Below are 15710 nucleotides of genomic sequence, written 5' to 3' on the forward strand. Positions count from 1 at the left end.
ACCTTCACCTCTCAAAAAGAATGCTACAGATGTCATGATTTTGCAGCACTATGCTACAAATCCTTATGTTTCTATCAGGTTCTAATTAGTTTTAGCATAGCAGGGAAGCCAAGAATAGTATTTTTCAGTGACATATTAATGTCTTTAAAAGGAACACAAACAATTTATCACAGGGAACAGACCTGCCTGGCTTGCTAAGAATGAAAGAAACTTAGGTTGATGCAGTGATGATTGAATCTTTTGTGTTTTTCCTTGATGTTGTTTTTCCTATTAAGTGCAAAGAAACATACTGTAATATAAAATGCAAGTTATCCATAATAGACTATGCTGTGCAGAGTACTCTTAAACCCCAGATCTAGCTTGCTGGATTAATTTTGGGGAAATGGGCAGCAGGGACCCCTCTCCTCTTACTACCAGAGAGAGCTGTACTGTGGGTGGTGTTCCTGCAGGCAGAGATGGGAAATGTTAAATTCCCAGAACCACACAGCCAGTAAGAGCCAGGATATGGGACGTTACCTTTTCTGAGTATACAGATCCAAGAATCTGGGGGATTCTGGGAAATGTAGTCTCAGAAAAAGTAACGTCCTGTATCCTGTTGCATAGCTTCACTGGCACAACATGACTGACACCACTAGCAGTGGCAGGTTGCAGCTAATTAAAGAGTCCCTATATCAGTTGCAGGTTGTCTTTGACTTTCTCTAGTTTCATGTCAACCAGCAAACAGGCCAAAATTAAAGGTGGTGGTGGTGTCATTTTTGCTGTGATGGAGCAGCTACACAACAAGTTTTTAACAATCATTTATCACCTCTGCTTCTGTGCAGGAGCTGCCCAAAGTCCCTCAGGCAGGTCAGGGAGGGCTGCAGTTGGAGGTTCAGGAACTCCTTTTGCACAAAGGAAGTGCCTTCCACTCACACAAAGAGCCTTCTAGATCTCATCTAGCATCCTGAAATCTCTGAGACAAGGAAATTGAATCTTACTAGTAGCTTGTCTGGTTAGTTCATAAACAGAAGGGGAACAGATATTTAGCCAGATGCTTCAGATTATCAGGCAGATATCTTTTCCTACCCTCCATACCCTAATGTCCGTCCGTCCGTCCGTCCGTCCGTCCTTCCTTCCTTCCTTCCTTCCTTACTTCCTTACTTCCTTACTTGTGTTAAGCAGTATTCTGGCTGGTTTACATTACGAAACAAAATAAACATGAAAAAAATCTCAGATATACTAAGAAATAAACTTATCACACATAAACAACAAACAATAGGACTGTTTATTATCAAATATACATTGTTAATGTATTATAGCCATGTACGCTGAACTTTTTTTTAAAAACAAAGCATGTGCATCCCTCAGTGGAGAACAGCAATATGGTGAAGATACAGCGACAGACTCACATTTCTGACTCCCAGCTAAATGGGTATAGGTGTGCAAACTAAATCTGTGTGATAATATACGATCATGCTATCAGGGTAGCAACCAGTACTATACCAACATCTAGCACCACAAACACACAGTGATTGTGATGTGATTAAGCACAGCGGTAACAAAACACAGATGACAGACTTCCACACTGAAAAACATCGGTAGAAAACTCAGACAAAAACATTTTATATTTCTTTGAACACTAATGTATAAATTTAAAAATAATCAAACTTATGTGAACTCAAATTAACAAGCTCCAATTATAATAGCTGTGTTTCACATTCTAGTCAATTTCTCTGTTATATCAGAAATGCACTGTGAATCAGGTGAACATTAGGTTGGGAAGTCCATATAAAACAGCATTAATAGCAGATGGCTGCATTTCAGGATGGCTTCGTCCACTGGGACTTTCCCTCTGATCCTCTTTGTTGTCTTCTGGAGAATCGATATGGTATGGTTCCACTAGAAACATAGTTCACAGCAAATAGTTAAAACCAGGTACTGGGTTGTTTTAAAAGAGAAAGACGATATGATATAGCCAAAGGAAAGGTAATCTGAAGACCTATTTCTTCTCGTAGAAATGATTTAAACATATGGCCAAATTTTTATTGAAATCAATAGGATTTCAAAGTACTTAACTTTGAACTGTACTTAACTTTGAACTGGACTGTACCAAGAGTTTTAACTTCTGCCACTTAAATATCTAATTCTTCACATCTGTGCAAGTGCAACATGTCAAGGATCACTCTTCGATACAATATTAATCCTCAATTCCATCAATCCTGGTCACTGTGTAATTTGCATATAGGACTGTTCTCGGTGAATGGAATGCACAGGTACTTCATCACATTTGCAATATTTTCCAGAAAAGAATGGTTGTTTATCAGAAGACTGGCAGGCCAAATCCAGTTGTTAGACACCAACTAGAGTAGACCCACTGAATCAAAGAATCTTACACAAATGTTGACTTCCCTAGTCTCATTCATTCAATGAATTTTCCCTAGCTGGGAATAAGATACAGATTTAGCCCATCAAGCCTGAAAAAATATATGTGGTGCAGCCTCTTGCACTAGAACAAATAGTTGGAGGGTTAAGAGACCAAGGGTCTTTTCACACATTACATAATTATATACAGGCAAGCCTCGTTTGCCACACTTGTATGGATCTGCATTCAAGAGTGGCTCCAAGATAAGTGCACTGGTATGATACAGGTGTTTGCAAATACGTGTCATATTCATACTTTAAACTGTATTGTGTATCTATAAAACATAGTACATTTACATCTAAAATGTATTGGGGGAAGTGGCCCCCAATCTCAACCATATGGACAAATTAGTGTAAGAACCTGGCTAGTTTCCTTTGCCTATATCTATTGGCTAGTATTCTGTTGCCCCATTCCTTATGTGTAGCACTCTATAGGTGTCTTCCTGAAGCTTGTGAAGGTAGATGCACACATTTCCTCATGCAAATGTAAGGCACACTGAAAACAACATGGATACAGAAGGTCCATCATCAATATTCCATAGCTTTGCTGTATTAGTTAGACTCCACTTAAACCTTTGTATTTGAAGCTCATGAGCTCATAAATTAACTCAGCAACCCTGAATGCAAAGTTTCCTGAATACTGGCCTTGACAACTAAAGGCTTCCATGTCTTGATTGCAGAGAAATCTCTGGTCAATGAGTATAAGTGGGCTGTAGGGTATTGTTTATGTGTATATGGTTCATAGGTAGGATATTTTCATACACGAGTCTCAGAATGGTTCTTGCCTTCAAATGTTATAAAATGTTTGTTACAACGAACAACAAATATTGCAATGAACTATGTGAGAGTAATTCAAATGTTATTTCAAAATATCCTGTGCAAATCTGGGATCAGTATCTCCTACAGTTTAAAACAAGAACCACCATAATCTAACGCTAACTGAAGCACGTGTGTGAGCTGGATCTGATCAAGACTACAGCAGTGGGAGGGGAAGGATTTAACACTTTTCCCCATCATGTAAAACTTACAGTATCACATAAGTAACCATATATTTACCACAATGGGGCAAACAGCAGATCCAGTCAGCCAATATTAATTCAGAAAATTGTGGTAGTGGTAGTTGTTCACACCCCTTCCTCTAGATCCATGGTCCTGAATTTATTTTATACCCATTCACCCACCCAGCATCGGTAGGGTCTTCCCCCCCCAAAAAAAATTGCACAATAGTCTAATTATAGACCTCTTGTGTCCACTGCAGTTGTGATGGGGATATAAATAAAAATAAATAAGATATTATTTTTGTATACCACTTGGTTGTCATCACAGCAAATAAATATGGAAATCTGACATCAGAGACACACTCTTTGAATGTTTTGTGGGCTTAACACACCACTGATATTTATTGCAGTACTTATTCTTAACACCATGGCTTTGCTGATACACTCCAGTTTTCAAACATTCTTCATGGAACCCCCTCCCCCACTCCATCGCAAATCTCTTCTAGGCATATGACATTTTTCAGTAGTTCAAAAAAAAAATCCCCTTGTCTTTAAGTGTGGCTATAGAGCTACAAATACTCTCAGAGGAATAGTAACAACTACTACAACAAATGAGATAAAAATTATTTAAGAGTTTGTAGTATCATTTCTTTTTTTTTAAAATATGAATTTTACCTTTAGGTGTCGGATCCATAGCAGTCTTACTCCTCTGCAGGATTCGAACAGCTTGTCCAGTTGTTTTGCCTACTTTTAATAAGCCTACAATGATAGCATAGACGTTTTCACAATTAAAACATGCACACACCATGGACCAGGGAGCAGAATCCATAATTTTTCTTTTGCATGTTTGCAGCCCAACTTGATCCCATTCAGAGTAAGGTGCATGCCAACTAGGTACAGACAAATGGTGGCCCTCCAGATGTTGTTGAACTCCAATCCCTAGAAGCAGTTCTCACCAACAAAAGGAAGAGGGAGCAGGCTGAGAGATGTAGCCCAATAAATTATATCACTGGTGTAAACCAACTGAAAACTATCAAAATCAATGGATTTAGGGCCTCCTGTGGGCAAAACTACATGTTGAGTGAAATCAGTAGTAAGTCACAAATAGAGCAGGCCCAATGAATCAATGGAATTTACAAAGATATTGACTCAGCAAATTCCCACAAATACAGTGGGCTACTCTAGTTGCAACTTATGACTGGGTTTTAGCCAATATGATGAAAATACTCCCCAGCCATTATTTACCGCAAATAACATCATCTGGAGCAAATACAGATGAAAACTGGAGGAATTTGGCAGGAAACCAGAACAGAATCCAGATCTAGATTCATGAGTATGTTTGAATTGCTTTTTCTTTTTAAAGAGTGCTTGATTCAAACATACTTAAAAATAAAACCATAAACATTGTGACATAACAGTTTGACTAGTAAAAAAAAAACACACAACAAGTTTATCAGCTTTATTCCTATGATGCCTATAATGGTTCTTGATAGCCTTTCGCACATGGCACAAATTCACACTTATTGTGTGCTCTGCAGCAAATTCTATCTTTTTTTTATATACTTGCCCTTTAATGACTGCACTCAGAGAGCAGCCTGAGTGCAGAAACCCCTTAGAAAACTCCTTAGAAGTTTCTCAAGGGCTCCTTGGTAGACGCGTCAAATCCCTCAGCGTTCAGGTATCCAGATGTACACAGGTTCAAAAGAATTTATTTGAATCAGAAAATGTGATGTTTCTAGAGTCATAAAGTTTCCAAAAGTTTTCCCCCTAGTTTCTCCCACATAAAACTAGAGATGTACGGGAACAGTAATAAGAAATCATAATGTGCTACCTACTTTCACATAAGCTTTCCAGTTTTGGTGCATTCTCTTCCAGGGTAGTATGCCATTGGTTTGCGATGATGGAATGCACCCCAGTGAGGCTCAGAAGGATTACTGTCTCCGTGGGCAGCTCCAGAGACAGGCGTAAAGAACTGAAAAACGGAACAAGAAGTATAATGAATACATATAGCAAATACTGGCAGTCCTGAATTATTAGGGCACAAAGGACAAAGCAAATGTTTGTCTATATTGCATCCATCAGCCACACCAATGAAAGCGAGTGGCATTTTTCTTATCTTGTTCTCATTAGTCTGTCAGCCATCAAATAGGATTTGGAAGCTGCAAGGTCATATAATACATTATGGCTGCAAACTGGCTATCCCTATTCCTAGCCATACTTACTGGGCTGAAGATCCTATCAAAATTAATGGAACATATTTTGGAAAAAGTTCAAAGGAAGACAACATTGCTATTAGTGAACTTCAATCACAATCTTATAGGCCCCTTCACTGGGAATTTTTAAATGAACTTTGAAGACATGGCTTTTTCAGCAGGCTTTTCCGGAATTTACATCTGAATAACGCGTTGCACTCTTCAGTGTTTATTTTCATTCTGCCATCTCGCTTCTTAAACCGCTTATCTCTATGTTGATTTTATTTACGGTGTATGTTGTATTTTTGAGTCTGATTTTGATTTTGTGTCTGATTTTGCATAATTGAGTTTTATATCTGTTACTGACAGTTGTAATTTGACGATGTCTTATATTTTTGTTTCTTGTTTTTTGAGTGTAAACTGCTAAACTGCCCAGAGTGGCCTTGTAGCGAGATGGGTGGTATAGAAATCAATTTTTTTAAAAAAGTTAACAAACAAACAAGCAAACAAATTTAATAATAATTAATAATTAAAATAATCAATTAATCCAAAAACAAATTAATCAATAAATTAAATAAAATAGGTTGAGTATTTTGGTAAGGTTTATTAATCCAACACTCCAGAATAAAACTCCTGATCAATTCCACCATTAGAAGGCTAGATGCAATATGCTTCAAGCGATGCAGAGGCAGAAGTGCTCACTAACAAACCAAGTCCAAAATCTAACTTGCTAGGAAGGAGATATCTTTAAGAATAATGACTCCAGATGGAGTCATTATTCCCCAATTTTGCACTCATATACATAGGCAGTTTCGCCAGATGACAAAAAGTTTAAATCAGTACCAACAGTGCTAATCTACTAACAAACAAGAAAAAAAATCCAGCACAGAAGATCATTCTTTAAAGGAGTTCTTCATTGCTTTTGAAATAGTGAAAAACAGCAGATTTCCAAAGCTGATGGAGGCTCTGCTGAAAAGAGCTCTCAGATTGAAAGCTTTTCCTGAGGGTACAAATCTACTTTTTAAAGAAATCAAGCACAGAAGATCATTTTGGGAGCATTTCTTCATGGTTTTAAAATATTTTTGAACCATTCATTAAGATGATGCTGGTTTCTCAAAGAGAAATGGGATGTTTAATAATAACTGTGGACAGAAACCCATGTTCATTTAGCACTAAGAGGCATCAATCAGCAAGGAAGAAGAGAGGACAAATGTTCCATCGGAGCGAGCCTTCAAATATAGAAGTTTTTTGCTTTATTCTGCCCACTCCTTTTTTCTGTCCCTCTTTCTCATTACTCCTGGCTTTTCTAACACCATGCCTGATGGAATGATCCTGTGATCTGTAAGCTTGCACACAATTTTACACCTTTTCTTTTCTTGATTAACATAATAAGCATATCACCTTCGTTCAGAGTATATTAGTCAACATGGCTGTCTCTGCAGTCTCCATTACATCAAATCTAGCAGTCCAATGGTGGAGTTGATTAGGAAGGGAGGACTACAGACTGCTGGGAGCTGCTAGGACTTTAATCACTAGGTAATACTTCCCAATGGGGATTCAACAATGTAGTTTTTCACAAGCTGCACAACAGGTTCTAGGACACAATATAGTTATAATACTGTCTCCCTGCTCCTCTCCCTGTATTTACATTTTAATGCTGTATAGAGGAACATTGTATAATATTGTATCATACTTTACCACAATATGCAATACTTTATCATAGGAAGACAACTATTGTAAATAAAATAACGAATATTTTTTAAAAAATTACTAGCTTCAACATAGGTTTTAGATTGAGAAACTAACATAAAGTTTGCTTTACCTTCTGTCCTCATCAAGATCTCTCACTCGTACAGCACTTGGTTTTGTATGCGCAAGTTCTAAAAGCATCATCAGCTGACATTCTAAGGAGAGAAACAAAAACTAGTAGTACTAATATTGTTTCAGTGGTGTTTGGATACAAATACACGAATAAGGCACACCTTAGGCAACAGAGATCTCTATCCCCATCTTCTCACCCCCATGTGAAACTTCCCAGCCCTTAAGATCTTCAAAAGAGGCCCTCCTTCTTAGTCTCATTGCCTCCGCAGGCACATTTGATGGGGACACAAGAGAGGGCCCTTTCTATGGCTGCTCCCAGGCTGTGGAATGCTCTCCCTCAAGAGCTTAGGTTAGCTCTTTCTCTTTTATCCTTCCACTGACAATTGAAGACTCATCTCCTCAGGCAGGCTTTTAATAACTGAATGCTGATATTCAGCCAAGTAAGTTTTTAAAGTTTGAAATAATGTATTTTTAAATGTGCAATTTATTATGTTTTTAATTTTACTTCTTTTAATGTTGTGAACCTCCTTCACTGGGAGAAAGGTGCCCTTACAAATAATATTCACTTATTTACTTAATAAACAAATATTTATTCCCTGACGGTCAAAATTTTTCCCAAATACTATAGAAGGATTATGGGGGTGGAGAGGTCAGTAGAAGGGAGACTTTTTGGCAGAAATCAGAGATTTCCATTCATACAAGATCGTCTTCACAGGCACTATGAGTGGCTTCCACAGATCGTAGTAGCACCCGGGGTGCCATAACAATGAAGGCAGAAACAAACCATTGTTAACATGAATCAAATTTTGGGATTCAACCAACATGGTATATGAAAGGAAGGCACTGTTGGCTCCTCATGGCAAAGACAGAGGAGAGAAAGACAGTGGAGGGTGTGCAAGACCATGACTTGCCTAGGTTTATTCCTGTCATAATAAACTATAGTTTATTGTGACACCTGTATGCAGCCAGAATGGCTCACCTGATTTCACCAGTGACTGCATATTCACCATCTAAAATTATGATAATTGAATAACACATTTCAAAATAAAATGAAGAGAGCATTGTGTTATTCTGGGGTGTTTTTGTTCAGTTTCATTAAATCACCTGGTATCTTCATAGCAATGAATCTCTCAAGCAAAATGTGGCAGAGGAATCTTTCCATTCCATAGAAGACAAATGCACTACAGTTATTCAGTAAGTGTTCCCACTCTGCTTGACTGAAAGGAAAAACAAAACAAAACATTTTAATACCAAAATAAATTAATAGGGATAATGCAGAATAATGTTACAGCACATGAAGGTGGTAATGAGAATATGTAGCCTATATCCTATCCGGATGATTCCAAATCTCACACAGAGCCAGCCTCCACGCGGAGCAGAGACATGTATCTTCAGAAAGTCACTTTCTACTCCAGGAGAATGGTGAAAGTGGCAACAGAAGGGATGGGACTAGCATCTTCACATGTTTATTATACCCACTTCACAATACCAGAATAAGACTGCAATGGGCGGAATGCTATTCTCCTAAGCAATTGCATAAGCGCAATTGTGCACATGATCTGATTTGCCTCTTAGACTTTCCATTGCGTCCCCAGACTTCCCCTAATTGCATACTGATTGTGTGCCCTGTCTCTTTCTAAGAAACAGAAAAAACCCGTGATCATACACATGTGGAAAAAATGCAATAGGACATTGGGCAGGTTGTTATTAATTATATCAGAAGGAAGCTACTACTTTAAGAATTTTCTTTTCTGCTCTGTTCTGATCAGAACAAAAAACAACAAAACAAAAACAACACACACAACCTGTATGCTAACAGCTAACAAATACTTCTTGCATGGAAAGGAACATAATACATAATGTTGACCAGAATTCTGTTGCTGATTTACTCTTGCGTAAGGAAAATCACATAAGTCTTGGCAGCAAATTGCTGCTTATTAATGAGTTGATGGTTTTCCTGGGTGTATAGCCAATTCTACAATCAGACAGACAAACACCCAGGAATACAACAAGAACCTCATTAAGGAGCAATAATTTCCTGTCATGACTCACACAGTTCCTTACAATTCAGTAAGACGATCCTGGCCTAGAGTGGTCGTAATTGACCAGATAGGCAGGATATAAATAGAATAAATAAATAAAATACACTGACAGAATACTGGCAATATGTATGTCAGCATTACGAGTATACTTGTGTATGTGTTTCCCAAATTTAGAACTAGCTGTAATTTTTCTTAACTTGTATACAAGTATTCCTTTTTATCACAATCATTAAGGAATATGATGCTCAGGTTAAAGCTCAGCATATTTAATTCCTTTCAGTGGGAAAGACTCCTTAGCTCTTCTGCTAAAATCAACAGAACCTTAAAATGTTTAATTTATGACAGGATTTTGCATTGTGTTTTCACCTTTTATAAGAAGTTTAAGGAAAATAAACTAGATATTTTTAAAGATTCTAAAATATTCTGTGTCCTGAGGAACAAAGTTACCTACCTTGGACAATGTGCGCTACCGAAAAAACCATCCCAACGAAGAGTAAATGGCTCATATTTCTCTAGGATTGTCTTAAATGTTTGTTCAGGATTATCTGTTTCTGAGTATAAAATTTTTCAAAGTTAGGAACACCTGATTTTCCAGCACTGTTGTAAAAATTAATTATATACCTTTAAAAAGCTCTAGCTCAAAAAAATATGTGTGTAAAAATTCCAAGCCTGGCTGCAGGGACACAAAAGCCCAGCCTCAAGAAGACCTAGGTCGTCTTTCACAGACAAGTATCAATTTTTGGACTCTTGTCTACAATTTTTCTGCACTGTCCAAGAAGGAGGTGTGCTTAGCCTGAGGAAGTAGGTTCTATCCATGAAAGCTTGCTATTTATTTAATTTTTTAGTGGTCCAGTAAAAGGTATGACCCACTCTTGCATTTGTGTAATCTTGGGGACTACACAGTCTTGTTCTATGATAGTCAAATTTGCAAATAAGTCCACAAAAGTTAGTAATAATCTACAAAATAAAATATGTGACTGCATAACTAAAATATGCTGCCCAGAGGCTAACAGCCTTTTGCTTCCCTTTTAGTTATGGAGAGATGGAAACCTAGGAATACAGATTTCTAGTCTGTTAGTAAAAAAAAAAACACCAAACTCTCAAACCTTGAACAGGATACTGGCCATAATTGGAAAGAAAGAAAGAAAGAAAGAAAGAAAGAAAGAAAGAAAGAAAGAAAGAAAGAAAGAAAGAAAGAAAAGCTTTAAAAACTGATACTTTTCCTTTAATATACAAAATAAAATTTGGTCATCATCTCAATCAGCAGCCATTTTCTGACCTACAGATCAGCTGCAGATTTAAATGATTTCATCGGGGAAATGTCCTCAGGGTCGCTTAGTGAAATGGCAAAACAACTCATAAGCTTTAAGTTTTACAAACAATACCTTTTCTCCTTGCTTCATTATGTGGATCCACAACATCTGAGACATAGAGTTAAGAACATGCAAACAAGACATTTTTTGAGACAGAGAGCAAGAAACAGACATTGTTGTTTAGTCATTAAGTCATGTCCGACTCTTTGTGACCCCATGGACTAGAGCACGCCAGGCCTTCCTGTCTTCCACTGCCTCCCAGAGTTGGGTCAAATTCATGTTGGTAGCTTCATTGACACTGTCCAACCATCTCATCTTCGGTCGTCCCCTTTTCCTCTTGCCCTCACACTTTCCTAACATCAAGGTCTTTTCCAGGGAGTCTTTTCTTCTCATGAGAAGGCCAAAGTATTGGAGCCTCAGCTTCAGGATCTGTCCTTCCAGTGAGCACTCAGGGTTGATTTCCTTTAAAATGGATAGGTTTGTTCTCTTTGCAGTCCAGGGGACTCTCAAGAGTCTCCTCCAGCACCACAATTCAAAAGCATCAATTCTTCGGCGGTCAGCCTTCTTTATGGTCCAGCTCTCACTTCCATACATCACTACTTGGAAAACCATAGCTTTGACTATGTGGACTTTTGTTGGCAAAGTGATGTCTCTGCTTTTTAAGATGCTGTCTAGTTTTATCATTGCTTTCTTCCCAAGAAGCAGGCGTCTTTTAATTTCGTGGCTGCTGTCACCATCTGCAGTGATCATGGAGCCCAAGAAGGTAAAATCTGTCACTGTCTCCATATCTTCCCCTTTGATTTGCCAGGAGGTGATGGGACCAGTGATCATGATCTTGGTGTTTTTTTTATGTTGAGCTTCAGACCATTTTTGCACTCTCCTCTTTCACCCTCATTAAGAGGTTCTTTAATTCCTCCTCACTTTCTGCCATCAGAGTGGTATCATCTGCATATCTGAGGTTGTTGATATTTCTTCCGGCAATCTTAATTCTGGCTTGGGATTCATCCAGTCCTGCCTTTTGCATGATGTATTCTGCATATAAGTTAAATAAGCAGGGAGACAATATACAACCTTGTTGTAATCCTTTCCCAATTTTGAACCAATCAGTTGTTCCATAGCCAGTTCTAACAGTTGCTTCCTGTCACACATATAGATTTTTCAGGAGATAGATAAGGTGGTCAGGCACTCCCATTCTTTTAATAACCTGCCATAGTTTGCTGTAGTCCACACAGTCAAAGGCTTTTGCGTAGTCAATGAAGCAGAAGTAGATGTTTTTCTGGAACTCTCTGGCTTTCTTCATAATCCAGTGCATGTTAGCAATTTGGTCTCTAGTTCCTCTGCCCCTTTGAAATCCAGCTTGTACTTCTGGGAGTTCTCAGTCCACATACTGCTGAAGCCTACCTTGGAGGATTCGGAGCATAACCTTGCTAGCATGTGAGATGAATGCAATTGTATGGTAGTTGGAGTGTTCTTTGGCACTGCCATTCTTTGGGATTGGAATGCAGACTGATCTTTTCCAATCCTCTGGACACTGTTGAGTTTTCCAAACTTGCTGGCATATTGAGTGTAGCACCTTAACAGTGTCATATTTTAAGATTTTGAATAGTTCAACTGAAATGCCATGCCCTCCACTGGCCTTGTTGTTAGCCATTAAGAGGTCTCAAAACTAGAAGCCCTGGACCACCAGTCCTCACCTACACTATAACTGTGCCCATAATTTTTCATAGTGTTATTCAATGTTGTTGAAGTTGTGAGTAGCAATTAGCTTTTACTTTCCATTATCCAGTTTGAATGTGTCACCCTTACAAATCTAGTTATCAGGTCTACTCTCTTGCACCTGATTGTCCTCATTACCTTTCACAACTCAGAAGTATTAAAGTTTCCTTTCCATATGTCACTGCTTTTGGTATGCCCTTCCACATGCCTCCACTGTAGTCATCTCATATGATGAAACAATTTCCTTTCAATTCCAGCAGCTTAAATACTGTCTAAACATCAAATTTTCTTCCACTAATTAAAAACCACTCATACCCATTCCCTACCATTTCTCCCTACCAGTAAATTCCAGTATATTGTTGTTTACATAATTTCTATAGTTGTTAACACTAACGATTGCACTTCTGGGGCATTCAGTAGCCCCTCTGCGCTACTAATGGCAGCTAACCACTGAAGATGATTCAGTACTTTAAATGGGAGCTTGTACTAGGACAGACCCCAAGGGGAACAATAAAACTCATGGGCATTGACAAGCTGTGGTTTAAACATTCCAACTTGTCAACAATAATTTTTAAAGGATACATTTAACATTATGTATATCAATCGGAAGGCAGTTGGGTAGCAGAGGTCGGTTGAGGGCAGGCTGTTATTAAACAAGGAACAGTTTTAGCCTGGGCACATCACAGCATAATGCTAAATTAATTTACTCAGAATTAAACCCTTCAGCTGGTTCTTGCTTCCTGGTAGATGTAGCTAGGATGGGAACCCCAATACGTTTTCATCAATACTACATGGCACTGTTCCTCTCAAACAGTGTCATGTAGTATTACTTCATGTAACTCTCCAGAAGGATCTCAGCTGCCACAAAAAAGCCACAGTGAGAATGCAATACTGCAGCTGTAAGAATACATATATTTCTTGACCACCATCACTTAGCCCTTACTCTAAAGGTGAAAATAAATATTGTGCTTCTTTTGGTATTTTGTTGTGTTTGAAGGAGGAGGCTTGGTACAGTTTAGAAACTAGTAGCTTGTGTAGTGAATTTCCTGCTTTGTAGTAAGGCTATGGATGTCATACACTGGCTGAAATCCTGTTGTGCAGCTCTGCATGCACAACAGGAATGACATGATCATTTACAGCAATTCACGGCTGGTCAAAGGTTTCTATTGGTGACTTTCAAATATACGTAGTTCACAATGTGATGAAGTTGCACGCACCTAAAAAAATCACACAAGAAAGCCTTAAACCAGGGGTGTCCAACCTTTCACCTTCCCTGGGCCACATTAGAAGATGAAAAGTTGGTTTGGGCCGCACATACATTTTATTTGGGCTGCATGGGGGGGGGGCAGCCCTAGCCGTCCTCCACACACACCCTCCAAGCACGTTTACCGGCAGCTGCGATCTCTGACAGCAGAGGCTGCCAGCTTTATGGGGCCGGGAGGGGGTCCACCTATTGACGGGGAAAGCGCAATGCAGTCACGCAGCCCCCCTGTCCCCTCCCACTCCTTCCTTCCCTCTCTCCACCTCTACTGTTGTGACACGCCGCGGCCACATTCCGGCCGCAAGGGCCGGCAGTGTAACTCGAAACTTTGGAATTTCTTTAAAAATAAAAAATTGCACTGGGCCGCATTACGAGCTGAGCTGGGCCGCATGCGGCCCTCGGGCCGCAGGTTGGACAAGCCTGCCTTAAACAATCATGATTTCTTATTGGTAATGAGCTGTGCAACATGATTTCAGCCGCTATCTAGATAGCCTGATGGATATTATTAGAGACGACTCTAGTGATGGTACATGTTGGCACCACTGTCATTGGGAAATGTAATTGTGAGTTCTTGGAAGCCAAATTTGGGCTTCTTGGTAGGAACTTGAAAACCAGATCTTCCAAGGACACTTTTTCTGAAACGCTACCTATTCCATGAGCATGGCTAGCTGGTAAGTGACACAGAAAGGAGAGTGTCAATTGATTAACTAAATAAAACATTTGGACTGTACAAAAGAGTCAGACTGGAACTTTAACCTCTAGGGAATCATACTAGCATTGTAAGCAGAATAACAGCTTTTAAACTAAACCCTGAAAAGAAGCTGACAGAAGCTGGGAAAGATACTGTTCATGATTAATCACCCTTATAAAAAGAGGATGAAAATGTTTCTGGTTGTTCAGATGGTGATAGGGTTGAAATACCTTTTGGATGTACCATAAATACCATAGTCAGTCAAAACACTATAGCCAGAGACCTAGGAATTTTCTACAAACACCGTCTACTAATGCCGAGAGAGGCCCGGAAAGAAAGAACAAGAAACCGGGCCTTCTCAGCAGTGGCCCCTCGGCTCTGGAACAGCCTCCCGACAGAAATTCATCTGGCACCCTCACTGGATGTTTTAAAAGCCATTTAAAAACAGGCAGGCCTTCCCTCCTGTCAATTAAACTGACCTTTACTTTTTCTTTTAATCTCTCCATCTTGGCAAGGATTTATATAATTGTTTTAAATGTTTTTAGGATGTTGTTTTGCTATATTTTTATGTATGTAAGCCGCCCCGAGTAGACCTTGTCTGGGGGGGGGCTGGGGTAAAAATCCAATAAAAGTAAAACAAAGTAAAGTACAATAAATATTGACCACAAATGTGAATAACATTAAAAGAAAATTGAAAAAAATAATAATGGTAGATAAGGCTATCAAAACATGATTGCGAAATATTACTCAAAACATCAGAGGCAGCATGTATCTGTATCACTTGCTGGGGGTGTGAACGGAAGCATGCTAGTGCTATCATGTCCTGCTTGTGGACTTCCTAAGACCACCTAGTTAGCCACATTATGAATCCCTCTGGTCTGGTCTAGCATGGCACCTTCTATAATCTTAAGGTTCCCTGTCCATTTGTTAATGGCAGAAAATGACAGGTATGTCACTCCTCTCAATTGAGAGTACATAAATTAAATGTATGTATGTGTGTTTTCAAAAAGAAGGAACATATTTTGAGCCCATAGCTCAGACAAAGAAGGAATGAGAATTTGTGTTCCCCCTAGACAAATTTCCAAATTAGCTTGGGACCTGTAGATTTCTTGTACCTCAGGTAGCTCCTTATATTGTCTAGCTGCTAGGCCAACTTGACAAATCTCTTCATCAGGATAAAGTTTGTCTGAAAAATCTTGCTGAAAGACTTTTAAAGAAACAGTAGCCTTTTCTCCCTCTTCTGAAATGCAGCACATGATACATTATGTAGTAGCTT

General features: G+C 38.9%; 1 protein-coding gene across 1 annotated transcript in view; it reads right to left on the reverse strand.

Moving 5' to 3' along the window:
• Positions 1 to 1246: 1246 nt before the first annotated feature.
• Positions 1247 to 15710, reverse strand: part of CFAP46 (cilia and flagella associated protein 46) — a 108976-nt gene continuing 94512 nt past the window's right edge. The window contains exons 56-63 of the mRNA XM_072995373.2: positions 13065 to 13125; positions 10839 to 10874; positions 9905 to 10004; positions 8516 to 8628; positions 7413 to 7494; positions 5234 to 5370; positions 4074 to 4157; positions 1247 to 1878 (exon numbers count right to left, since the gene is read on the reverse strand). Of these exons, the coding sequence (XP_072851474.2) occupies positions 1739 to 1878; positions 4074 to 4157; positions 5234 to 5370; positions 7413 to 7494; positions 8516 to 8628; positions 9905 to 10004; positions 10839 to 10874; positions 13065 to 13125 (753 nt within the window). The 3' untranslated portion in view covers positions 1247 to 1738. The remainder of the gene's footprint in view (positions 1879 to 4073; positions 4158 to 5233; positions 5371 to 7412; positions 7495 to 8515; positions 8629 to 9904; positions 10005 to 10838; positions 10875 to 13064; positions 13126 to 15710) is intronic.

The sequence above is a fragment of the Pogona vitticeps genome, chromosome 3 (assembly GCF_051106095.1).
Source record: "Pogona vitticeps strain Pit_001003342236 chromosome 3, PviZW2.1, whole genome shotgun sequence".
In the NCBI taxonomy this organism is placed as follows: Eukaryota; Metazoa; Chordata; class Lepidosauria; order Squamata; family Agamidae; genus Pogona; species Pogona vitticeps.